At 47.9% G+C, this 25,406-nt stretch overlaps 1 protein-coding gene across 8 annotated transcripts; it reads right to left on the minus strand.

Moving 5' to 3' along the window:
- Positions 1 to 356: 356 nt before the first annotated feature.
- TTLL3 (tubulin tyrosine ligase like 3) lies at positions 357 to 25,272 on the minus strand. 8 transcript variants are annotated; one of them, XM_055558021.1, is made up of 14 exons: positions 24,165 to 25,272; positions 22,400 to 22,599; positions 22,148 to 22,239; positions 20,158 to 20,326; positions 19,925 to 20,022; positions 18,714 to 18,842; positions 17,889 to 18,003; positions 16,972 to 17,064; positions 15,568 to 15,763; positions 12,168 to 12,316; positions 8,576 to 8,819; positions 7,131 to 7,566; positions 2,035 to 2,207; positions 357 to 665 (listed from the first exon to the last, which is right to left on the minus strand). In XM_055558021.1, the coding sequence occupies exons 1-14, from the start codon at positions 24,170 to 24,172 to the stop codon at positions 503 to 505; spliced, it is 2,265 nt and encodes a 754-aa protein (XP_055413996.1). In that variant the 5' UTR covers positions 24,173 to 25,272; the 3' UTR covers positions 357 to 502. The 8 variants fall into 8 exon arrangements, 7 of the variants coding, with proteins under 7 accessions (XP_055413996.1, XP_055413997.1, XP_055413994.1 ...); XR_008706173.1 differs by lacking the exon at positions 24,165 to 25,272 and adding an exon at positions 856 to 1,082 and having other exon boundaries at positions 526 to 650; positions 22,400 to 22,820; XM_055558022.1 differs by lacking the exon at positions 22,400 to 22,599.
- Between the last annotated feature and the right edge of the window lie 134 nt (positions 25,273 to 25,406).

A 25,406-nucleotide genomic window follows, 5' to 3' on the forward strand; every position in this document is an offset into this window, starting at 1 on the left:
TTTTTTCCAAATAGACAGATCCACAGGTTCTAGGAAGACATACCAACATTCAACCCATTATAACTAAGGAATGTTGAGCTTTTTTCAGATGAGAGGGGCTTGTTGGATATTTCCTTTTGAGGTGACCTTGGCCCCTTGCAGAGGAAGGGACGGGCCCACTCCCTCAGGAGAGGGCTGGGGTTTAGCAAGGTCCACTCTTCTCCACTGAGTCTCCTGTTGTTGCTGGGTGGGAGTGTGGGGCTGTGCTTTGGGGGGGAGTTGCTGACAGCCTCTGGCTCTTGTCCTGGGCCTTGGAGTATAGGGTCACACTATACCCTCTCTTCACCCTCCAAAAGAAAAGGAGCCGAGCCTCAAAGACCTCATTTGCTCTTTTTTATTTGGCGCTGCATCCAGGATAAGGGTGATGGTGATGGAAGCAAGGGCTTCTGTGGCCACATGTCCCTTGTGCCCTCCAAACCCCGGTCTGTGATAAGGGTCAGAGGTCCTGGAAGGCTCAGTGTCTTCAAGAGGTGTGTCTCGGCCTTTGGTCGGTCACAGAGTCTGGCCTTGCATTTGCCTGTGGTCTTGTTCTTCCTATAGATGCTAGGAAGATTTCCGTCTTCAAAGGGTTGAGACCACACATTACTTCCAAAGTAGGGACCATGAAGGCGCTGGGGAGCAAGAGCCTCCGTGTGAAAGGAGGGGAGAAGGAGGAGAGATGATCAGGAATCTGTTCAGGAAGGGGGTCCTGAGGGATGCAGGCCCTTCCCTTGGGGCACAGGCCAGCCTGGGGGCTACCCTCTACCTGTGCCCTCTAGCCCTGACCCCGATAGTCAGCACTGCCCAGCGGGGTACTGGTCACAGTTTGAGGCCCACCTTTTTTGATTTCAGGGCGTTGGGTGCCAGCTTGAGCTCAGGGTTAGGTGGGAGGGAAATCAAAACCTTGGCAGTTGGTAGAGTCATCAAGGCCTTGTCTGTGGTCGACAGGGCCTTAGTGCCCACCAGCTTGCTGTGCTGTAGTCTGAGGACCTGCCCCTGGGGCCAGGGCACATGGGGAGAAGGCAGCCGGGGCTTGCTGTGGAGGCTTGGGAAGTGGTAAGGGGCTGTGGGAGCAAGAGGGGCCATGAGGGGCTGGGGAGGGGCTAAGGCTGACCAGCTGCCCCTCAAGGTTTGCGTGGAAGGTGGGGAGGCAGGGGGAGATGAGGGCAGATGGAGCCCACCCAGTTCCTTCTCCAGAGACCATGGGAAGGACACAGGGTTTGAATTCCAACAGACTTGGGTCTGCATCCCAGCTCTGCCCCTTCTGAGCTGTGCAACCTCGGGCAACTTCCTTACACTTCCTGATACCTCGGCTGGAAAATGGGGATCATAGCACCTCCCTCTCTAGGCTGTGAGAACTAAAGGAGCTGGTCAGGTAGTGACACAGTTTAAACTGTTATGTGCTGTACAGATATTAGTTCTTTCCCCCAGAGGCAACTTTGCACGGCAGCAAAGACAGAATACTACAGCAGGAAAAGTTGGGGCTCTGGAGTGAGATCAACCTGGGACTGAGTCCTGGCATCTTCAAAATGAGTACAACGGCCTCACCACGTGACTACTTTGTGGGAGGGTGGATCACAGTCATTCAGTCATGCAGTTTTTAAAAATACTTTGTAAGTGGTGGCTTTTACTTACTACCGGTGACTCTCTGGTGGGGCTGTGGGTGGGGGCAAACCCAGGTGGTTAGGAGGGGCTTGGAGAACAGGAAGAAGTTGTCTTGAGGCCCTGGGGTGTTTGGGGGGAAGGGTCTTACCCAGGGCTTGGGAGTTCTTCAGACTCAGTGGCAACCTGTTCAAAGAGTGGGGATGCCTGTCCCTGCTAGCTAAGGTCATGGTAAAAATGCAGCCCATCCTCGTGCTGGGGGTGTCCCACTTCCGGAGATTGGGGTGGACCTGGGCTGTGGCACTTTTCGCCTTGCCTTTCTTCCCCTTTCCAGGGGCTGAGGTGGTGGCAGTGGAATCTGGCTTCTCAGTGTGCCCCAGGCTTCTGGCCCCAGCAACTTTCCTAGAAGCTGACCTGTGGATGGGGCTTCCTGAGTCCTTGCTTTCCCCAGAGCCTCTCGGGGCCAGCAGGTGAGGGAGGGCTGGGCGGACGGCCATCCGCCGGTGACTCATCGCCAGGGGCTTCTTGATGGTGGAGCCCTCTACTAGAAGCCGGATACCCACATACTGGGGCACCTCCACGGCAGGCTGTGGGGAAGAAGGGGAGACAAGGCCTGCTTAGACCATGGTGCTGGAATCCTAGGTCTAGAAAGACTTAGGGCAGGGTAGATGGAATTAACTTCTGGGGCACCTGGTCAGGAGACATTTCTGGGCTGAGAAATGCAAAGCCCGTCTCTGTCCTCTAAGGGGTCTGAATCAGTACCTGGAGGGTCACAGAGCCCCTGAGATGAATAAACCAGCGGAGTGGGAGGCAGTCTTAGCCAGGCCCCCACATCCACCCCTCCACCCACCTGCCCTCCTCAACTCCCTGGCTGGGAATGTGTGTGCTCTCCACCGGCTGCTGTCAATGGACAGCTTCCTGAGATGAGCCAGATTCTCTGCTGAGAGCATGTGAGTTACAACACCCAGATGGATAAAGAGGCCTGGAGCCTGCCTAAATTCTCATTTGAAGCAAGGGAAGCAGAACCTTAAAAAAGGCATTCTGTGGAAAGAATAACGTTGCAAATATACAGAGGGAGGCAGAAAGAAAGATCCAAGAAAGGAGCTCCTGGGCCATGTTCAGTTCTTATTAAGCTGAGCTGTACTTCCTGCACTGGACACAGAAGAGCCCCTGCATATTGCTAGGAACACTCCTGTTAACCTAGGGCTAGGCTGAGGGGTTTTCCATGTCATCAACAGATTCTGATTAAAACCTATCTAAACATCAGTGTCATTTGGAGCTTGTTAAAAATACAGATATCAAGAGACTTCCCTGGTGGTCCAGTGGTTAAGAAATCTGCTTTGCAATTCAGGGGACGCGGGTCCAACCCCTGGTTAAGGAATAAGATTCCACATGCCATGGAACAACTAAGCCCCTGCACCGCAGCTACTGAGCCTTCACGCCACAACTAGAGAATCCATGCCCTGCAGCAAAAGATCCGCAAGACGTAATGAAGATAATGAAGATCCCACATACCACAACTAAGACGTGATGCAGCCTAATAAATAAATATTTTAAAAATTTACAGATATTAACGTCCCACTGTATAGCACAGGGAATTACATTCAGTATCCTTGGATAAATCATAAAGGAAAAGAATATGTATATGTATAACTGAATCACTCTGTATAGAAAAATTAATACAACATTGTAAATCAGCTATATTTCAATTAAAAAAAAATACAGATATCAGAGCTCATGGGAAGCCCAGTTGATACAGAAAAACTCATCTTTATGGAAGAATCTCAGCTCATAAATGCAGAAAGAATGATAGAAATAGCAATGTACCATTCTGCAACTCTAACAGAACAGGCAAGAATCAAAACGATATCAAAACAAGTAGGTGAAAAGGATGACAGGAAAATGTGTCATCTGCACACTGCCAAAGAATCACCTTACAAAGAAAATGATCGCTGCAAAGTGAAGGATGCAACTTACCATGCAGAGATCTTGTAGCATGACCTTAACCACGTGGTCAGACTTAGTTAGCATCACCAATCACGAGACACTCTGACAATGGGTGCCTTGTGAAGCTGTAGGAGGCACCCAGTATCACCTCTCAAGTGCTCTTGACAAAAATGTGTAATCTGAACCTCATCAGGCTGTGTGACCTAACTTCTAGTTTATAGGACATTCAGATAACAGAAGTTAAACACCACCGTGAGGAAACAATCAGATAACTCCAGAATGTGGGACAGTTCCATAAAACAACCAGTCTAGTGCCTTCAAAAGATCCAAACATGGGTGGGGAAAAAAAGCAGTGGGGCTGTTCTAACTTAAAGAGATTAAAGAACATCAAAGAAAATAAAATACCAGGAATAAATTTAACCAAGGAGGTGAAAGACCTGTACACTACTGATGAAAGAAACTGAAGATGACACAAATAAATAGAAAAATATTCTGTACTCATAGAATGGAAGAATTAATATTATTTAAATGTCATCATCAGCACCCAAAGGAATATATAGACTCAATGCAATCCCTATCAAAATTCCAATGACATTTTTCACAAAAATAGAAAAATCAATCCCCAAAGATGTACAGAATCACTTAAGACTTCTGAACAGCTAAAGAAATCTTGAGAAAGCACAAAGCTGGGGGCATCACACTTCCTGATTTCAAACTATTGAGTTGGCCAAAAAGTTCATTCGGTCCCCGCAAGCACATATGGAAACTCAAATGAACTTTTTGGCCAAACCAATGTATTACACAGTTATAGTGATCAAAACAGAATGATATTGGCATAAAAACAGACAGATCAATGGAACAAAATTAAAACCCCAGAAATCAATCCATACATTTGTGGTCAATTAAGTCAATGGCACCCCACTCCAGTACTCTTGCCTGGAAAATCCCATGGACAGAGGAGCCTGATGGGCTGCAGTCCATGGGGTCACTGAGGGTTGGACACGACTGAGCGACTTCACTTTCACTTTTCACTTTCATGCATTGGAGAAGGAAATGGCAACCCACTCCAGTGTTCTTGCCTGGAGAATCCCAGGGATGGGGGAGCCTGGTGGGCTTCCGTCTATGGGGTCGCACAGAGTCGGACACGACTGAAGTGACTTAGCAGCAGCAAGTCATGATAAACGAGGCATGAATATACGATCTCTTAATAAGTGGTGTTGGGAAAACGGGACGGCCACATGCAAAAGAAAAAACCTGAACCACTATCTTATACCATATAGAAAAATCAACTCAAATGGAGTGAAGACTTGAACATAAGACCTTAAACCATAAAACTTCTAGAAGAAAACAGCCAGGAAGTTCCTTAACTCAGTCTTGGCAATGATTTTTTGGATTTGGCAACAAAAGCACAAATAAAGAAACTAAAAATCTTCTAAACAGCAAAGGAAATCAACAAAATCAAAAGACAACCTACCAAATGGGAGAAAATGAAAATCACTTGTAAGAGGTTAATAACATACAAAGATATAAAGACAATCTTTTTTTCATGCAGGATCTTAGTTTTCCCAATTAGGGATCGAACCCACACACCCTGCACTGAAGTGTGAAGTCTTAACCACTGGATTGCCAGGGAGGTCCCCAAAATACATAAGGACAATCTGATTAAAAAATGGACAGAGGATCTGAATAGACATTTTTCAAAAGAAGACATACAGATACATGAAACAGGTGTATGAAAAGGTACTCAATGTCACTAATCATCAGGGAAATGCAAATCAAAACCACAATAAGCTATCACCTTTCACCTGGCAGAATGGCTATCATCCAAAAGACAAAAAATTACAGGGTTGGCAAGGATGTAAAGAAAAGGGAACTTTTTTGCAGGTTGGTGGGAAGGTAAATTGGTGTGCCCACTATGGAAAACAGTATGGATGTTCTTCAAAAAGTTAATGTTAGAGCTACCATACAATCCAGCAATTCCACTTCTGGGTATTTACCGAAAGGAAATGAAAAACCATTTGAAAAGATATCTGCAAGCCCATGCTCATGGCAGCCCTATTTATAATAACCAACATCTGGAAGTGGCCTAAGCATCCACTGACAGATGAACAGAGAAAATGTGTACATGTAAATATATGATGGAATATTACTCAGCCATTAAAAAGAAGGAAATCTCAGGACTTCCCTGGCAGTCCAGTGGTTAAGACTCCACGCTTCCACTAGAGGGAGCACAGATTTGACCCCTGGATGGGGAACTGCAGGGGCACTGGTTTAGACCCTGGTTGGGGAACTAAGATCCCATGTGGTGCAGCCAAAAAAATAAAAATAATGAAATCTTGACATTTGTGACAATGTAGACAGACCATGGGTATATTATGCTAAGTTAAATAAGTCAGAGAAAGACAAATATCATATGATCTCAATTATATGCAGAATCTAAAATAAGAAACAAACTGAACTCACTGATACAGAGAACAGATAGCTGATTGGTGGGCAAAATGGGTGAAGGGAATAAAAAATTACAAACTTTCAGTTACAAATATATAAGTCATGTATAGAATCATGACTATAGTTAATAATGTTGTATATTTGAAAGTTGCTGAGAAAGTAGATCTTAAAAGTTCTCATGCAAAAAAAAAATTTTTGTAACTCTTTGATGATATATGTTAACTAGACCTATGGTGGTGATCTTTTCACAATATATACAAATACTGTTATGTTGTACATCTGAAACGAACAATGTTGTATGTCAATGATATCTAAAAAGACAAAAACAAACAGAAAACTTCAGAGAAACCCAAGCCATGCCTATTAGGCCCTTAAAGGCAGCTACACATCTTTTAAACATCCCAAGAGTATACCTATAGGTCTCAAGATTCACTCTCGAACACATTTTGAGTGAAAAGACAGAGCTGCATGGCCTTTTGGTTAACAGTAGAGTGGCACCCCACTCCAGTACTCTTGCCTGGAAAATCCCATGGGCAGAGGAGCCTGGTAGGCTGCAGTCCATGGGGTCACTGAGGGTCGGACACGACTGAGCGACTTCACTTTCACTTTTCACTTTCATGCATTGGAGAAGGAAATGGCAACCCACTCCAGTGTTCTTGCCTGGAGAATCCCAGGGATGGGAGAGCCTGGTGGGCTGCCATCTATGGGGTCGCACAGAGTCAGACATGACTGAAGTGACTTAGCAGTAGCAGTAGCAGAGCTTCTATAATTTTGAGGGCTGCTGTTTTACTGGAACCTCATGGAAGAGGAGTTATTTATTTGAGCAGGGATTTGAACCCAGGGAGGTTTTAGAGTCTATGCTTGTAACAGTATGCTACCAGCCTCTAGAAGTATTATCTAACACACTAACTCATTTCATCCCCTAAACCCCAGGAGAAAGATGGTAACAGCATGTCCATCTTACAGACAGGGAAATGGAGGCTCAAGAGGGTGGAGTGGCTGTACCCAGTCACTGCAGCAAGACCAGGACCCAAACTGGGTTTGTGTGACTACAGAGCCCTAAGCTTTACTACAGGGAGGCCTCCCTGGGTCCTGCCTGGGCCTGGCCACCTCACCTGCTTGTAGATGAGCTCAAAGGCCCCTGTGTCACAGTTGCGGTCCAGTCGCCGGTCGATGACCACACGCAGGGTGTCGGCCTGCACGCCGGCGCAGAGCCTGGCGGTGACAGCTGTGGAGGGTGCCATGGTGGGGCTGGCATTGATCTCGATCAGCCAGGGCTGGAAGTCCTCACCGAACACAAAGTCAGCACCGTAGAGCTCGAAGCTGGCCTTCCGACACTGCACAGTGTCCTGGGAGGTCTGCAGGGCGTGGATCACTGCGGCCTTCATGCCAGGCACGATGACAGTGGACCAGGCGTTCGGGGCCCCCATCTCCTGCAGGTGGGCCTGGAATTTCTGGCTTGACCACATGTTGTCTGTGGGCAGCAGTGGGTGCCGGTGGCATGAATTCTCCAGGTGCTTCTGGATGGAGTTGTTGCACAGGTGCACAGAGCTGGGACAGAGAGCAGGAAGCTGAGGACTGGCTCCCTGTGCCCCACCCACTCAAACGTGGGGAGGGCAGGCAAACCCCAGAACCAGTCCTGCACACACTGAACTGTGCAGCTGAGTCGACAAAATCCTCATCACCATCTTCTAGGGCCGCTACCAGTCTGTGCTCAGGACCTCTCTGAGGGTACTAAGTATGGGGCCACAGTGCCAAGTGCTTTGTGACACAGTTAACTCTCCCAGTGCCTGGAAGAAGGCAGCTCAGAGTACAGGGCTTGTAATCACCAAGACATGTGCTCAAGTCCTGTCTTCATCGCTGACTGGTGAAATCTCATATAACTCATTTAACCTGCGTGCTCCTTTCAACATGTAAAAGATGGAGGTAGTAACAGTACCCACTTGGCCAGGTTTTCATGAACGTCAGAGATAATATACATGAAGTGCTTGGCATTCGTCACATGCAAGCACTCAGTTAACCGACAGCTATGAGCTCCATGTTACTGGCTCCATTCTACAGATGGTGGTGACTGATGCTTAAACAGAGTTCCACTTGACCCAAGTCACAGAGCTTGGAAGCTGCAAAAAAGGAATTTGAATCCAGGGCTCCACAGGCTTCCTCTCACCTCCAAGTGAATGCTGCCTCTCTATTTCTCCTGATCCCCCTTTACCCTGCTCTACATCTTTTCTCTCATAACACGTATCACCTTTTAACCCATTGATGATTTTACTGATTATGTTCACGGCTTGTCTGTTTCTCCCTGCTGGAATGTGAACTCTTGAGGGCTGGGTTCGTTTCATTCACTACTGTGTCCCAAGTGCCTAGAACGGTGAATGGCTCAGGGTACACGTGCCATAGGCAACTGCTGGGTGGAAGGATGGGTGGATGGATGACACCTGCCTGCCTGTAGAGGCTGTGTTCAGAGCCCAGCACCGCAGTAGAAGCACTATTCCTTGCCAGCTCCCCAATTAGATTAGGAGCCCATGGGACTGAGGGGGCTGAGGGTCGGGGGGCTCACTTGTCCAGGTTCTTCAGGGAGAAGGGCTGTGTGGAGAAGCGGATGTAGCTGTCACGGTAGAACCACACAGTAAGTGGGTTCCAGTCAGTCACCAGGAACCACTGCCTCAGATCAAATTTGGTGCCAAAGATGAGCAAGGGCCGCTCGATATACTTCTGCACCACCCACTTGCCGTCCTTCATCATCATGGGGTTGCAGTCCACCAGCTTCAGCATTTCCTCCAGGTGGTCCATGCACATGATACCTAAAGGGGGAAACAGGGCTGGTTAGGGATCGGGCCAGGCTTTGGCTGGGAGATGGGCTAGGGGACTATGAACAGTTCATCCTAAGCTCTCATCCCCTAAGGACAGGCCCGAGTAGGTAAGCCTGCCTTTCTCCATGTTCCCTTTGGGAAAGCTGAGAATCTGCCAAGGATTTTTTTTTTTAATTAACCAATTTTGATGATGGAAAGGAATATATGCACATATAAAAATTTAAACAGTATTGGGTCTTTTTAAAACCATATACATATATGACTTTGATTAGTTTTTCATAATAACTAACAGAATATAAAAGAGCAGAGGCAAAAAGTAGGCAGTACAAAAGGGTACACAATTAAGAAAAAAACAACAACACACATCTCCTGCTCCAAAGAAGCCAGGTGCTGCTTCCAGGTGCTATGGATGGGCACTCAAGTTATGGGAGAGTCTATGTGTGCCTCAGTTGCACAGTAGTCTATGCATTTAAACATCCTAAGGAACTGGAACAGTGCCTGGCACTTGGTGAGCATTAAGTAAATGTTAACTGATCCTAATTATTAGTTACCTGTGAAAAACATCTCTAGTTATAGATTTGCTGGCTCAAAGGGTATGTGCATTTTTTCAATTTACAGAACAAAGATGTTCTAACAACTTGCACTCCGAGTAAGAGTGTATGAGATTGTGTGTTTGCCCACATACTACCAACACTGTTGATGATTTATTTTTGCCATTCTCCTAGGTAGAATGGTATCTTTTTATCTGTTTTATAACAAGTGACGTTAAGCATCTTATGCTAATAAGGTGTTTTAATGCTGATAAATACAGCTGACCATTGAACAATGCAGGGATTAGGAGTGCCAACCCTCTGAACAGTTGAAAATTATTGTATAACTTTACAGTAGGTCCTCTATATCCCTGGTTCTGCACCCACAGATTCAACCATAGATCATGTAGTACTAAAGTAGGTACAAAGTGAAAGAATCTGCATATATGTGGACCCATGCAGTTCATTCATGTTGTTCAAGGTTCTACAGTAAGAATCACACTGCAAACAAACACCTACACTCACAAATCAGTCCTTTCTTCACTGCTTGGTCCTCCAAACAGTCTGACTGCCTGCCAATGGCACAGAACAACTTGTGCTTGGTTCCCAGGCCAGATACTTTCTCAAAAGCCCAGACTGATTACTAAGATTCCCAATATCATGATGACTTGTATAGCCACAGATTGAGACTGTTCATGACCTCTGACCCAGAAATTTCATTTTTAGGAATTTATCCTAAAGAAATAAGTGGAAAAACTACTATAAATGGAAAGCTATCTGCACAAGATATTCATCAGTGTTGCTAACAGCAATTAACCAATCAATAATCAAATAAATAGGGGAAAAACTGATGGCCATCTAAATATCCATCAGAAAAGGATTAAGTAAAACCACGAGAGTACATATACACAAGATTAGACTGTGCAGCTGTAAGACAGAATGAGGTAGGAAAGTATATACTGTACTTTTATATAAAATTCAAAAACAGGCAACACTAATCTATGGTATTATAAGTCAGAATAAGGGCTTCCACTGCAGGGAGGTAGAGACCAGGAGGTATTATGGGGCCCTCTAGGGTAAAGGTAATGTTTTATTTTGTAATCAGGGTGCTGTGTTTCCACGAGTGTGTTCCCTATGTGACAATTCACTGAGTTGTATATTCACAATGTGTAGCCTTGTCAATGAAGTGGACTGTATACATATTTCAATTAAGTTTTACTAAAAATGGAGAGAAAATGTTGAAATACACTGGAATTCACTGTACTGTTCTCTTTGCTTTTGTGTATGTTTGAAAGTGACTCTAACAATAAACTAAAAATGGGGGCCAGGGGGAAGCAGATCTAGATGTACAGAAATGGAGTGACCTCTAAGATCTATTAAGAAAAAATAAAGGTGAAAAAAAGTAAGTAATACTCACTGATATGGAAAGATAAATAATGAAAAAAGGAAGCTATAGAGTAGTATGCTCTTATTTAGAATAAAACACACATACAGCCAACATGCATAGACGAGAGTATAGAAACACACCACAAGGTAAACAGTAGTTATCTCAGTGAAATCGAAGGTGCCCTTAGTTTCTTCCACGTTTCTGTACTGTCTGATCTTTTTTTTAATAACAAATATGTATTTTCAAACCTAGAAAAGACCAACAAAACGATTTCCAAGGTAGAAGAAGACAAGACTATGATGATAGTTTTAGAGAGACATCCCGAGAGTGTCCCACAGTGTGTGGAGCTGCGGCAGCTTCACTAGAACATGAACAAATTCTCCCAAGGGCAGTATGTGGGTGATCCGCTGCCAAAAGTCTGTTTTTTACATCTTAGAAGTCCTTAACGATCTTTTAAAGGCTGGGCTAATGCACCATCCCAGCCTGCTGGGTGCCCTGTTCAAATTCCATTCATGCTGAGCAGTCAAAATAGTGGCTAAAAACTATAGCACTTACATAGCAGTTACTCTGACAGTATAGGATCGAAGCACTTTGCGTATTGTACTCATGTAATCCTCTTGGGGAGGTATTATTGGCTTCATTTTACCAAGGATGAAAATGAGGCACAGAAGAGGTTAACTAACCTGCCCCAGGTCTTTCGAATATTAGGGAGCAGGGCTTGGGTTTGAACCAAGAAGTCTGACTCTCAGCATCCACACCCTTAACCACTGTTCCACACCTCACAAGGATGCGTAAGTCAAATGGGAGAGCCCTTAGACGACAAGTAACTGCAGTAAGTACCGCCAGGCCTGCCTAAAGCATTAACCTGCACTCGCAGGGCAGGAGAGGAGGCACTGGTATCATCATCATGTTTAGTTGCTAAGTCGTGTCCGAACTCTTTTGCGAAGCCATGAACTATAGCCCGCCAGGCTCCTCTGTCCATGGGATTTCCCAGGCAAGAATACTGGAGTGGGTTGCCATTTCCTTCTCCAGCAGATTTCCCCAACCCAAGGATTGAACCCGTATCTCCTGAATCGGTGGGTGGATTCTTTACTGCTGAGCTGTCAGGGAAGCCCTATCATCATCACAGCAGCCAACACTCATGGGGTGGCTATTGTGCCTGGCACTGTGCTGAGCGGTACATGCACTACCTCATTTAATCCTGGCCTCAAAAGGAGGTATTATCATCAACTCTCACAGATGAGGGAACTGAGGTTCAAAGAGGTGATATAACTTCCTCAAGGTCACACAGCGCATCAGCAGCAGAGCTGGGATTCGAACCTAGGCAGTTTGGCTCCAACAGAGGCTGTACTATTAACCTCCTGAGCCTCTGGTTGGGGAGGGTGTAGAGCGCTGGTACAGGAAGCAGGGGCAGACCCCCACCTCGTCCACGGGACTTGGCTCCCGGCTTCACGATCCAGATGTTGCGATCTCCTTCCATGTCCATCTGGGGCACCACAGCCCGCAGCTGCTGCAGGATGTCCTCACAGCGCTGGACCTGAGTGTCGAGGTACCTGAGTTCTGCCCCCTCGCTGTGGGGAGATGATGGGACTTGGGCAGGGCTGGGCCTGAGGGTATCCTGGTGAACAAGGCAAGGGGAGACACAAGCCCCCTGGCCATGGTCCCACCAGCTTTGGTCACACCCTTCCCCTCGAGACCCAGACAGGGCTCTCCCAATCCTCCACCCCCGCCCTCAGGCTGTGCCCCAGATCCACCCTGCCCAGGGCATCATCCCCAACTGCTGGAATGGGACTTCTACCTACCGTACCCCCTCCCACTCCAATACTCCACCTTCTGCCACCTCTCTCTCTATTATATTAAAACTGCTCTTTGGCAGAATTTAATCATACCAGCATCAAATGATGAGGCACCTCTACATGCCAGGCACTGTGCCAAGGGCTTTACATACATTATCACTAATCCATCTTCAGGGAGATGTTATTGGTCCCATCTTAGAGAAGTATAAACTGAAGCTTGCAGGGTTAAGGGATGTGCCCAAGGCCACACAATGAGTTAAGAGGCTGAGCCAGGATGCAAACTCTAGCCTGCCTGAATCTTTCATCCACAACTGTTTTTGGCGGTTCACTCCTCTCCTTATCTTTAACCTAACACTGGTGGATAGGCAGGCCCCTTCCTCATCTAATTCTTTTCTTGCACAACTATATCATACATCTCCTAGATTTATTTCTCTTCCCATCACTTACCACCTGACACCTACACTTATTTGGTCACTGCCTGTCTCGGCTCACTCGAATGTAACCTCTATGAGACCAACTTTCTGTAGTCGTTATTCTCTGTTATACTCCCGTCCCCAAGTAGTACCCCAGCACTTATCAGGTACTCCCTAGAAGTTTGTTAAATGAATGAATGGTTGAATAAGGAAGTCTCTGGCAGCGACTGGGCTGTATGGATGAGTTCGGGGACAAAGAGGAACCTGATTCCTACAGGACATGAAATGTCCTCAACTAAACCAAGTCACAAAACATCCCAGATGGTGGCCTCAGCCAAACTCTCCCATTTCTTTTCTTTTGACTGAACAGGAAGGAAGCCTCCGCTAGATGGTAACCTCTCTTTTAACATCTCTCAGATGTTAAAGAGGCTGGAGCCTCTTGGATGTCTCCAGCCACAGAGAACTTATCTCTGTTACTAAGGCTGGCATAGCAGTGGCAGCTGGGCAGTGCTGGGAACAAGGACAATCAGATGGAGGGGTCTTGGCAAGGCCTCCTTTTCACACATGAATCTTGGCCCTTCTATTTCCACAAGGTTTGCTGGAAACGTTTCTGTGGCCAAGGCATAAAGAATATACTGAGCAAATCTGTGATCTGGCCCAGGAAAGTGTCACATGGCAGTGGCAGGGACACATGCAATTTGAAAAAGCATATTCAACATGACAGTATGATTTTACATTTAGTTAAAAAAAAAACAACCAGTAGTTCTGTGGAAAGTGGACCTGATGGTCAGGGGATGGGGAAAAAAAAAGCCTGGCTGGTGAGTTGTAGATTTGTTTTTAAAAGCTGAGAAGCAGCAATAAATATTGACTTAATTAATGTTAATTACCTAATAATTCAGTGCAATGTTATATGAGGTAATATTTTATGTAATCCTGATTTTTTTTTAATTAACTTTTTTTTTTTTGACTGCTTCATGTAGCATGTGGAATCTTAGTTCCCCGAGCGAGGATTGAACCTGCACCCCATGCATTGGAAGCAGAGTTTTAACCACTGGATGACCAGGGAAATTTCCTAATCCTGCTTTTGAGAGGTTCCTTCAGCCCCTGACTTGCCCCACATCCAGAAATGTAAAGGACTGACATTATTTCCACCAACTATTATAACTCAGTCCTAACGATTCTTTTTTTTTCTTTTTTTTAATATTTTTAATTTATTTGGCTGTACTCGGTTTTACTTGCTTTCACTGTGGCATGTAGGCTCTTTTAGTGGCAGCATGTGCAATCTAGTTCCCTAACCAGGGACTGAACCATGGCCCCCTGTATCAGGAGCTTGGAGTCTTAGCCACTGGATCACCAGGGACGTCCCCCAGTGATTCTTAATTTCAGAAGAGCAGCTTTATGTTTTCTGGCAGCTAAGGGGAAAGTATGGTATGGGATCACCTAGTTTTCATTCTCTAATGTTTAAAAAAAGATACAAATGAATTATTCATCAATGATGTGGGTTTGCTGGCTAAGTCATTCGTTCCAAGTTCATTTACTAGTTCTTCAGTCTCCCCTATCAATCATTAAATCTGTCTGTTTCTTTCTATTGTAACACCACGCCACCTGAGGCCTTTAGCCCTCCCCCTGACTTGCTCCGAGTCTCCCCGCTTGAGCTGTCTGCTCCTGAGGGCACGGATTTTGCTTCATTTCTGGGGTCTGGCACGATGCCTGGCACATAGGAAGGGCTCAGTAAATGCTGAGTGTTTTCTTGCCTTCAGGCCCTCTTCCTGCCAGTTTTTCCGGTACACTGTGCTGACCAGCATCTCCCTACAACAGGCCCAGGCCCATCTCAATACTCCTTTCCTCTGCTCAAGAATCTTTCCCCAAAATGTGTCCTGCAAATACAACCACTAAGGATTCTTGGGGCAGGGGGCTGGGGTCACATAAGTACAGGATACACTGCACACTCTGTCTCTCTTGGGAGTTTACACCATCTTGTGAAAAGTCCTCTATCAAGGAAACCTATTTTAACTTTGTTCAACCCAGTGTTTTCCAAATGTGACTGACCACAAACCCCTTTTTTCATAAACTCCATTTCAGCATATAGAACTAGCATGCTATATAATAGGCTTTGCAAAATGCTGGTTTCCAGGATAAAATCTAAATGACCTAAGAGTCTTACTTTGTGAATGAATACTATGAGTCAGTGCTGAGCACATCATAAAAATTACCCTGTCTAATCCTACCTTCGAGGCAGAACATTATTTTTAAACCTATTCTGCACTTGAGAAAAGCAAAGATCAGATAGGTTAGTGAGATTCCCAAGGTCACAGAGCTTGGAAAGAGCAAAGGCAGAACTTGAACTCAGATCTGTCTGACAGCACAGGCCATGATTTTAGTCACTATGCTACACCGAGATCTGGGGAAGAGTAGTTTGGACCCTAATATGAAGCCAGTGAGAACTCCTGAGGGTTCTGGAGTAGAATAGTAGGGTGAATGAAAACAGAGAGACTTGGGGAGGAGCTGGGGGCGGTGGGCATTGGATAGAGAGGTTCTGTCCCTGACCATCAGCTGGGAACATGAAAGCTGCCCGAGAGCACGCCCCATGGCCGGGGCTGCAGAGGCACTCACTGGACCACTTGGTAGTAGCGCTGGAGGAAGAGGGACCAGCCCTCAGGGCTCAGGCAGGGCGGGGTCTCCACGTCCTTGTCGATGTCCATATGCGCCAGGTTGTTAAGGTGCTCCTCGCAGGCACACAGAGCCTCATCCACAAACTCTGGGGACACTGACACTGGCTTCTTCTCCTGTTTCTTTGGCTGCTTGTCTCCTGTAGAGATGGGGTAGACGTGCGGGCTGTCACTATCCCACACTCCACAGCTCCCACTGCCCCAAGGCCTGTCACTTACTCGTGACTTCACCAGAAACACACCTGCAGTCCCTACTGCTGTGGGACCTGCCACTCACCTGGGGCTTTGTTCTGAATTCACCTGTGGTCTCAGTGTGCATCCTTGCCCCTCACTGTGCAGGACCTGTCATTCACTTGAGGCTCCACCCTAAATGACCCCAAAGCATCTCAGCACCTAGAGTCCCAGCAGACACACCTGTAGCCTCTCTGTGCTTTGGAGCTCTGACACACCTGAGGCCCCTTGAGCCCCTGCTCCTGACACACCCAGGAGACAGCCATGGGGAGGTGTCCCTCTTGAAGAGCCAGGGACTTGCTTCTCACAGCAGAGCTGCCTCTCATTTCACCAAATCCCTGAGGAATTCTGGGAACTCTGGCTGATGGGCCTCTGGCTACAGGATGGAAGCTGTGAGGTAGGAGCTAAGTCCAGAAAGGGAAAGGGCCAGCAACTGGTTGAGCCAACAAGTAGGGAGAGACTCTCTGGGTCCCCCTTCACACGGCATGAGGGGTCCTCAGACCACATGCAACTACATGGTTTTACTGCTGCCTCTCCTCACAGATCTGAGCTCCCCACAGGCAGGGATGGACCATGTCCTTTTAAGTCTGTCCTCTCTAGAGCACTCTGCCACACACCAGGCCCATTGGAGGACTGAGCGAGGCAGTGGGTCAATTAACAGATAGGAAGACATGTGGGTAAGTGGGTGGGTGGGACAGAAGAATGATGAGTAGATGGGCCAGAAGATAGATTAAGTGGTGGATGGCAGGATGGAAAAGAAGTACACGGATGGGGAGGCGGGTCTGTGGAAGCATAAGTAGCTAGATAGGCAGGAAGGTGGAGTGGGTGGATAGGCAGTGTGGAGTTGACAGAAGTAGGTGAATGAACAGATCGACAGTGCAGGGAAGGATGAATGGATGGATGGGTGGATGGGTAGGTGAATGTGAGACGGGTGGGTAAGTAGGTAAGCAGATGGATGAACAGACTGTGGACAGAAAGAAGGGGAGATGTATGGAAGAGTGGGTAGGAAGGGGTGGTGGATGGGCAGACGGATGAGAAAAATACCATGACAGATGGGTGAGGTGTGCTGGGTGGGAGGATAAATGGTTAGGGGGGCAGAGGTAACCACAGTACTTACTTGGGGCCTCCTCTTCTTCGACAGAGTTTGACTTCCACTCGCACTTTACCACCAGCTTGAGAACGTTGCGGGCAGCTGTCAGCCAGAAGTCCTCTGCTCCCGGGGCAGGGGATACCCTCCTCAGCCCCTAGGCTCCAGGCCTGTTCTGGTTCCGGAACCTGATCATGACCTGCCCCACTCTGGATCCGGAACCTGACTACCGTTTCTGGCTCTAGAACCCCACTTAGAAAATGGCTTCTGTTTCAACTGTGGAACGAGCCCCTGAATCTGACCTTCAGAATCTTGCTTGGTTCTGCTGTCTGATTTCTCCTCCTCTGTTCCTGATCCACTTTTTTTTTTATTGTGCATGTGTGTGATTTTCTATTTTTTTTATTTGAAGTATAGTCGATTTACAATGTCCTGATCCACTTTTGATACTTAATTCTAGCCTGAGAACCAGACCTTGGCCCCAAATCTATATAGGATTAGGAGACTAATTTAAACCTAGCGTCTAATGTGGATCCAAATTCTGACCTGAATTTACAGTGTGTGCTGGAGTTGGAGCCTACTCTGTCCATGAGCCCCAAAGTCTAGAAACTTTCCTTGGAACTAGACTTGGAACCAAATCTAGTCAGTGGAATCTGACAGGGGCTTGGAACTTATTCTGGATTCCAAACTCAACTAGGTGACCAACTTTTAGAACCTGCTCTAGAAAATAAGATAGACTATGTCAGCTCTTCTGGAGGTCTGGGGTGACCAAGGTCAGGGGGCTCATTAAGGGATGCACATAAGGGAAAGATGAGGGTTGGGGATGGAGAAGGAAATCTGCTGGGGCAGATGAGGGCATGAGAGAGGCCCTTTGCTCTCCAACACCAGCCAGGGCTTTAGCCCTCCTCCTTTGGCTTGAGGGGCTAGGCATGGGGCTGGTATCTCCTTACCTATGAAGGCCTTTTTGTCATCCTCAGCCCCCAGGCGGTAGCAGCGCGGGAAGAAGGAGTCGGCATCAGCCTCATCGAACCACGGCAAATTCCGGAGATTGAGACACAGACCGACCTATGGAGTCAGCCACTGAGGAGGCAGGGTGGGACTTGCCCAGGGGGCCTCCAAGGGACTCTCCACACTGGGCACCCACCCAGAGAGCTCAAGGGGACGCTGCGTGGACAGGTTCAGAGCCTCTGCCCCACTTTCTAGGCTCATATCCAACTCCACGTGATGCTCATGTGGTTCCCTTTGCCCAGAATGCCCTGCATCCTTCCAAGCCACCCTTTTGCATCCTTAAAAACCTGCCTCTTTGAGGAATCCTTCCCAGTCCACACTAACAATAGACCAGCAGATCCCAATTATAAAGCCTATCATTCTTGCCATAACCCTAGAGGATAGATCTTACTGGAATTCTTATTTAAAGAAGAGGAGCCTGAGGCTCAGAGAGGTGAAGTCACTTAACCAAGACAAGATATAATAGAACCATCAGCCAGACAGCCTCTACTTAGGAGAGAAGGGTGCTCCTCTCACAGTCATTGGCCATGGTGTTTGTTCTTACTCCAGACCCCGTTTGGCTCCTGGAGTCTATTTTAGTCACCATGTCTATATGTGCCAGACATGCTGCACAGGTTGGATTTGAACCCAGGTGTGTCCAACTCCCACTGAATCACGTACTTCCCCACCTCCTGAGAACTCTTACTGACAAGGAGAGCAGAAAAAGGGACTGCCAGCCCAAGAGCTGGGGGGTTGGCAGCTGCATGCCTGCGCTCTGAAGAGCTCACCTTTGTGGTAAAGGAGCCTGCCCGAGCATAGTGGTTTATCATCTGATCCTTGGAGAGGAAGCGACAGTCCAGGATGTCCCGACGAGTAGTCCAGATGAAGTAGGGGATCTCGTTCCGAACCATACGTGACTGGGGAGAGGGGAGGAGACAGGGAAGGTTGATGTGGGCACCACGGAGGCCTGAGGAAGCTTCTCCCTGCCGTGCTGAGCAAGGTGGGTGAATGGAGGGAAAGGATCCTCCCAAGGGGGCCTCTAGCTCACATGTCATCTTTTTTAAGTTAAGAAAAGACATCTCTTCCCTTTCGGGCACACACTGGTGAGCAGAGAGCAGGCAGGCTTGCAGCTCTTTCAAGCAGGTGCCCGTAGGCTGTGACTAAACCCCACAACTGAATGCCACACCTTGTTCTGGGTCTTGGCCGTTAGTGACTTACTCAGTGGCAGGGCAGTGACTCTAAGCTGATGGTCACAGAGCATGTGACAAAGGTTTTCTTATGAGCTCCACTTCTCCCCAACCTTCCCAGAACTCTGGGAGGAAGGATTACTGATAACCAGTAACGCCAGGTGCCAGGCCCTGTGCTTAAGCTTTCCATGTCAATTTATTTATTTATTTATTTTTTTTTCATGTCAATTCATTTAATCCTCACCATAACCCTATGTGGTAGGTGCTACCATTATCCCCATTTCACAGATGAGGGAACTGAGGCTCAGGGATTTGTCCCAGGTTCACAATGTTGGGCCGTGTGGAACTGCCAGTCCTCAACCTCACCTGACAGACAAAAATGGCAGTTTGGCATAGTTCAATTCAGAAAGTGGTGGTACGAAGATTCAAAGCCAAGTGTCATGATCTCAACACACATATCCTCCCCAAATCATATCAGCCTCTTTCAAAAATTTTTAAGTCCTTCCTTCTAACCTTCACTTGCCAAGGATGGAGGAAGATGAACTATGGGGTTTTATTTGGAAGGGGGAATTACCAGGTGTGGAGATTGTGCCAGCTTCTGATACAACCTGGCAAAGAGTCCTGATCCCAGGCCAGCCTCATCTGTGTCACTCACCGCTCCACTGGCCTACCTAAGCTTTAGAGAACCGATCGTTTTTACCGCAGACAGGGAAACTGAGATTTAGAAAACGGCTTGTCTGGGGTCACCAAGCTGGACTCGAGTGCTTTCTCCTGAAAGCAGCAGCCCCCTATCCAGCCCGCTGGGTCCTCACCATCAGAGCGTGTGTCCCATGTAGGTCATCAAATTCCAATAACTCATCGAAGTCAAACAGCTGTGGTGGCCGGAATGCCTCCTCCTCATCTTCATCCTCTGTAGATGTAGAGCCCAGGTGTGGGAAGGCTCCGGTCCCCGCCCCTCAGCCCCACATCAAAGCCTCAACTTTGAGACAGTGAGAAGCAAAGAAAAGGGACTCAGGCAGCTTGTGGGAAGGGAGGGATATCTCACCATCCTCAGTTGTGTCACTGTCACCCATTACTGAGCTGTCCAGATCCTTATGTGGTTGTGGCAAAGTGGTACCCAAGTGATGGACCATCTTCTTCTCCACCCAGCCCCTTTGACGCAAGAGGCACCGGATCACAGGGTAGCGACCTTGGATCATAAAGATCTTCTTCTGCTATAAGGTGACAGAAGAATACTTTTTCAGTTAAGTATAGCCTAAGTGCTGGTCACAGGGGAGATAATGGTGAGCCAGACAGCTATGGTCTCTGCCTTCATGAAATTTATATATTCTAGTAGGAGAGACAGACTGTAAACAAGCTGAAAAATAATCTGCATAATCATAATAGCAACTATATTTTCTAATATTTATTGAGCGTTTACTATGTGTTAAGCACTTAAATACATTACTAACAACAATGTATATTTTTAATAGACACTGTTATCCCCACTTGGGGGTTCCAAGGTGGTGCAGTGGTAAAGAATCCGCCTGCCAATGCAGAAGATGCTAGAGAAACGGGCTCAAACCTTGGGTTGAGAAGACCTCCTGGAGGAGGAAATGGCAACCCACTCCCAGTATTCTTGCCTGGAAATCCCATGGATAGAGAAGCCTGGCTGGCTGCAGTCCATGGGATCACAAAAGAGTGAGACACGACTGAGCACCCGCATGCAACCAATCTCTACTTAACTGGTTATGAAACAGAGGCATAGAGACACTGAGTAGCTTAGCCACCCAGTGGTTAAGTGAAAGAGCAGCAATTAACATCCAGGCTGGGAAGCTCAAGAAATAGGATTTTAATGGGGATCCAGAGAATCAATCAGGGGAAGCTGAGAAGGAGCCAGAAATGTACAGAGCTGGGCAAATGGCAGTTAAGGCAGAGGGAAAAGCACGTGCAAAGGCCTTGAGGCTGGAGGGGTCAGAAGGAACGGGAAGGGAGCCAAGGTATATGGAGTGTGGAAAATGAGGGGAGACCTCCTAAGAGGTGTGTGGAAGGCACTGACGGCCTTGGAATGAACTTGGATTTTATATTAAGAGCAGTGTGAAGCAATAAGGTGAAGGGAGGGAGTGACGGGGTTGGAGGCTGTTAAATGTGGCTTGCTGTCCTATGGAAAACAGATGGGGGGAAGGAGACTAGTGAGAAGGCTGTTGCGGTTTCTCTAGGTGCCTCCAGCAGAGATGGGAACAAGGTGGGAGTTGAGATTCCTTTTGGAAATAGAGACTAGTTTTGCTATTAGGATTAGATGTGTGGGTGAGGGAACAGAAAGATCAAATTTCCTGGCTCGAGCAACTGGGAGATGGAAAAGACCCAAGAGCAGGGAGAAGAACGGGTCTGGGCAGGAAAATGAAGAGTATGGTTTAAGACATGGGTTTGAAATGCTTTGATGCTCCCTCGATGGAGATGTCAAGTGGGGGACTGGATCCACAGAGCGGTGCAGTCAGAGGCCAGGCTGGGCTGGAGAGGGAATGAAAAGGGTGCAGGATGGATTGAACTCACAGCCAAGGAGACAAGTGTAGAGAGGGATCCAGGGAAACAGGAATGTCCTGAGAAGTCTTCAGAGGCAACTGAAAAGTAGCTCCCTCTCTCCAGGGAGGGAGGAAGGAAAAGCAAGAGTGTGCAGACAGCCAAGAGGAAAGGTGTGTTGGTGCAGAATGACACAAGGTGCCAAACCAAGGTCAGGACAGAAAAGGGACTGACTGGTGGATCTGGCTCCTTAGCGGTCACCAGTGACCTTAACTAGAGAGGTTCCTGATGAGAGTGGTGAAGGACAGGGATCCAGAGTGGTGGGGCCTGAGGACTGAAATCCAGATAAAGAAGTTGAATTCTGCCAAGAATTTTGGTTGTGAACGGGGTGTTGAAAACTGGAGAAGTATTTGAAGACAGGCGTGAGATCAAGGTTTTTTCTTCTTTATTTTCTAAGGAGGGGAGAATATAGTGCAAAGAGGCAGGGTGAGCCACCCTCCAGGCCTTTTCTAGCCCTTTCCCCAACCCCCTCCGACCTTGACAGCTCTCTCCACGTGGATCTTGGCGTTTCTGAGCCGGCCCATGTGTTGAGACGCCTTGGAGAATCCTCGCCAAAGGACAAGAGAACCTGCAGAAAGATGCGGAGTAGGGGTGGGGTAGGCACCCCTTCTTTCTCCACCCTTCATCCGATGCCTATCCTCTACCGCTCTTCTCCGGTTCCCCGGATTCTCACGTCCGCCCCAAGACTCAGCCCTGGGCTAGGAGGGGCGAGCCGCAAGTGGCCTCACCGTCCTGGGGCGGGGCGTCCTCCTGGGCCGGGGTAGGCGAGGGCCCAGGGAGGCGGGGATCTTCGGCGCCCTGGGCGTGGCTGTCGTGGGCCGAGGGCCGGAGGGCGCAGTCTAGGCGGTGCGCTGAGGCTGGGTTGCAGACCCAGTCTTGGCCGTGCGCCGGACCCTTCTCTGGAAGCCGGAACTCGGAGTGGCGCGCCCTGTGCCATGGGGCGGGGGAAGTGGCGCGGCGCTCGAGCGGCTGCGGCTTCCGTGGCCAGCTGCACACGGGGCCCCGCTCCTGGCGGTACCAGGCGGTGGAGTCCGGCTGTGCGGCCCCCAGCTCCCCCGCCCTCAGGAGCAGCGCCGCGGTGGGCCCCTGCATGAGACCCTCGCCGCGCGCGCGCGCATTCCCTGGGCCCCAGAGCCCGCCTCCCCCTCCGCGCGCAGCCGCGTCTCGCGGGAGCGCCCTGCGGGGGCCCGAGCTAAACCCTCCGTTCTGAGGCCCCGCCCTCTGTTTTTTGTCGCCTTAGAAACGATTCCCCTGGCACAATCAGGCCTCGGGTGGCCGTTCGGGGGTTTACTTCCAGCGGGGCCAAACTCGGGGCCTTACCTGCCCCAGACTCTTCATGAATTGGGCACTGAAGCTGGAAGCATAGAGAACTGGCTACCCTACCAGTTTCTAATAGGGTCCTGATAACTTATCCAGCGCTTCCTGGGGCTTCAGTTATTCCACAGTAGTCAGCGAAGACCACGTGCTAGGTAGTGGGCTAGGTGCTGGGGATCAGAACTACAGATGGTCCCTGATTTCATGGTGCTTACTGCCCGGTGGAGGGGAAACAAAAAGCAAGCGACAGAGGAATAACACAGGTGTTTTATACTTTAGCTAAAGTGGTCAATGATGTCCTCTCTGAAGGGGTGACATTTAAACTGAAACCTACTGAATGCAAATTGGTGAGGAGTTGGCCAAGGTTGGAATAGCATTCCAGGGAGAGGGGTCTCTGCAACAGCCCTGAGAGGGTAAGAACTTTTCTGGCGGAACTAAAAGGAAGCTGACCAGACCTGCAGCTCCTGGCAGATGGAGCTTGGGTAAGGTCCTTGGGGGTAGATTTGAAAGCCAGGGCAGTATTATGGGGAAAATAAAAGGGCAGAACCCCCAGACCCCCCCACCCCCAGAAAAAAAGACAGTACTTGGAAATAGAAAATAAGTATCGTTTCAATCTACCAAAAAAACAAGTTATGCAACAGCCCTCAAGACAAGACGGTAAGCAACCTTTTTGGAGGTAGTATGAAAACTGTTACACCCTCAAGTGTCACAGGTGAGAAAAATAAGGTTCCAAGATGTTAAATAATTTGCCTTAAATCGCATAGTGGAGCCCTGAAACCCAGGTCTGACTCCAAAGCCCCACTCTTCAACACAAGTCCGTATCATCACTCATAAGGGTTGCCTATCAGTCATGCAAGTACCAAATGGACAGTGTGAGAGGCAAACTCTAGCAATGCCCTCTCAAGCAGATTCCAGGAACCCAGCTCTGTGAATCACTGATAGATTGGCTCACACAAGTGAAGGTGGGTCCTCCACAGACCTCTCTAGTCAACCCCAACCACTAAGATCACCCTTTCTCAACCCTGAGGCTAATGACTGGGCTTCCCAAAAGGTATGCCCTCAGGAGAGGACTGGCTGATTGGAGACCATCCAGTCTGTTCTGATCAGCCAGCAAATTTGGTTTTAGCTCTGAACCCTGGGAGATGGATCCATGACAAATTAGAATTCTGGCTGGCTCACCCAGGCATTGCTGTCCTGTGAGGGTTGAGTGAGCAGCTGCCATACTCTAGTGGATGTCCAGCTTCACCGCACCTTCACGTGAGCAACAGTCACTGCAAAGCCAGGCTATGGCCGTGTGCCCCACAGAAGGGCACACCTAATTCTGCAAGACAGGAGGGGGAGGTCACAGAGGTAATGTCATAAAGGGGATGATAGCAGTCCCCACCCCCAACCCCTCCTTCCTTTAAACAGTACCTTGTCCTGTTTCAAGAGAACCCTTTTGGCCATATGGAAGACTCTTTTCAAAACTCAGCAAAGCCCAACCCTTCTCAAACTTTTCTTGGCATCCTCTTCCATAAAGACAACCCCCTGTGGGCTCCCACTGACTTCCATTAATGAACATCAAACACTTCAATGCACCTCTTTATTTACATATGCAACACTTCCACTGGCCCCCAAGTCTGAAACAGGGATGTCAACCCCCACAACCAGCACAATGGAAGTTACCAACAGCTTGGATACTGGGCTGGTGGAAAGATCAGTCATTGTTTATTCACTACTTGTAATGGCAGGTACTGTGTCAGACTGACATTATCTCCACTTTATAGATTTAAGAAACTGAGGCACAGAATATAAATAACTTGCTCAAATTCATAAGAATAGGACTCAAACATAAGTTTTTGGTTTTTTTTTACTCCAAGGTGTAAGAGGCGTTAATCCTGTCCCAACAGAATTTCCTGCAATGATGGAAATGTTTTATCTACGACCGTGTGATGTGGTAAGCATTAGCAGCCATATAAGTGTTGAGCAATGGTGGGACTGAGGCAATAAATTTTAAATTTTAACTGTAATAATTTAAATAGCCACATGTGGCTAGTGATCAGTATCATAGCATAGGTAGAGGCAGATATCTTACATCTGAATTCCACTCTCTTGCTCACTAGCTGGGAGATTTGGGGCAAGCTGCTGTATCTCATGATACCTCAGGTTTCTTAGCCATGAAATGGGATTATTTCTCTGTTACAATCTAGCCCATATGAGCTCACTACGTGAAAAGGGTCAAAGCTCTATACAGGTAGAGAGCAGTTTCAGAAATGGGTGGAGCCTGGACTGTAATGGGTCTCTCGGGTTAGGGCCCTCCAGCAGGGCTACTGTCAGAGGCCAATCACAAGGCTGTCTCTGGTGGGGACCCCCAAGCCCAAGTGCCTGTCACATGGTCTTAAGGAACAGCTCCACCTCCTTTCATCACATATACACACAGAG

The sequence above is a fragment of the Bubalus kerabau genome, chromosome 20 (assembly GCF_029407905.1).
Source record: "Bubalus kerabau isolate K-KA32 ecotype Philippines breed swamp buffalo chromosome 20, PCC_UOA_SB_1v2, whole genome shotgun sequence".
NCBI classification, from domain to species: domain Eukaryota; kingdom Metazoa; phylum Chordata; class Mammalia; order Artiodactyla; family Bovidae; genus Bubalus; species Bubalus kerabau.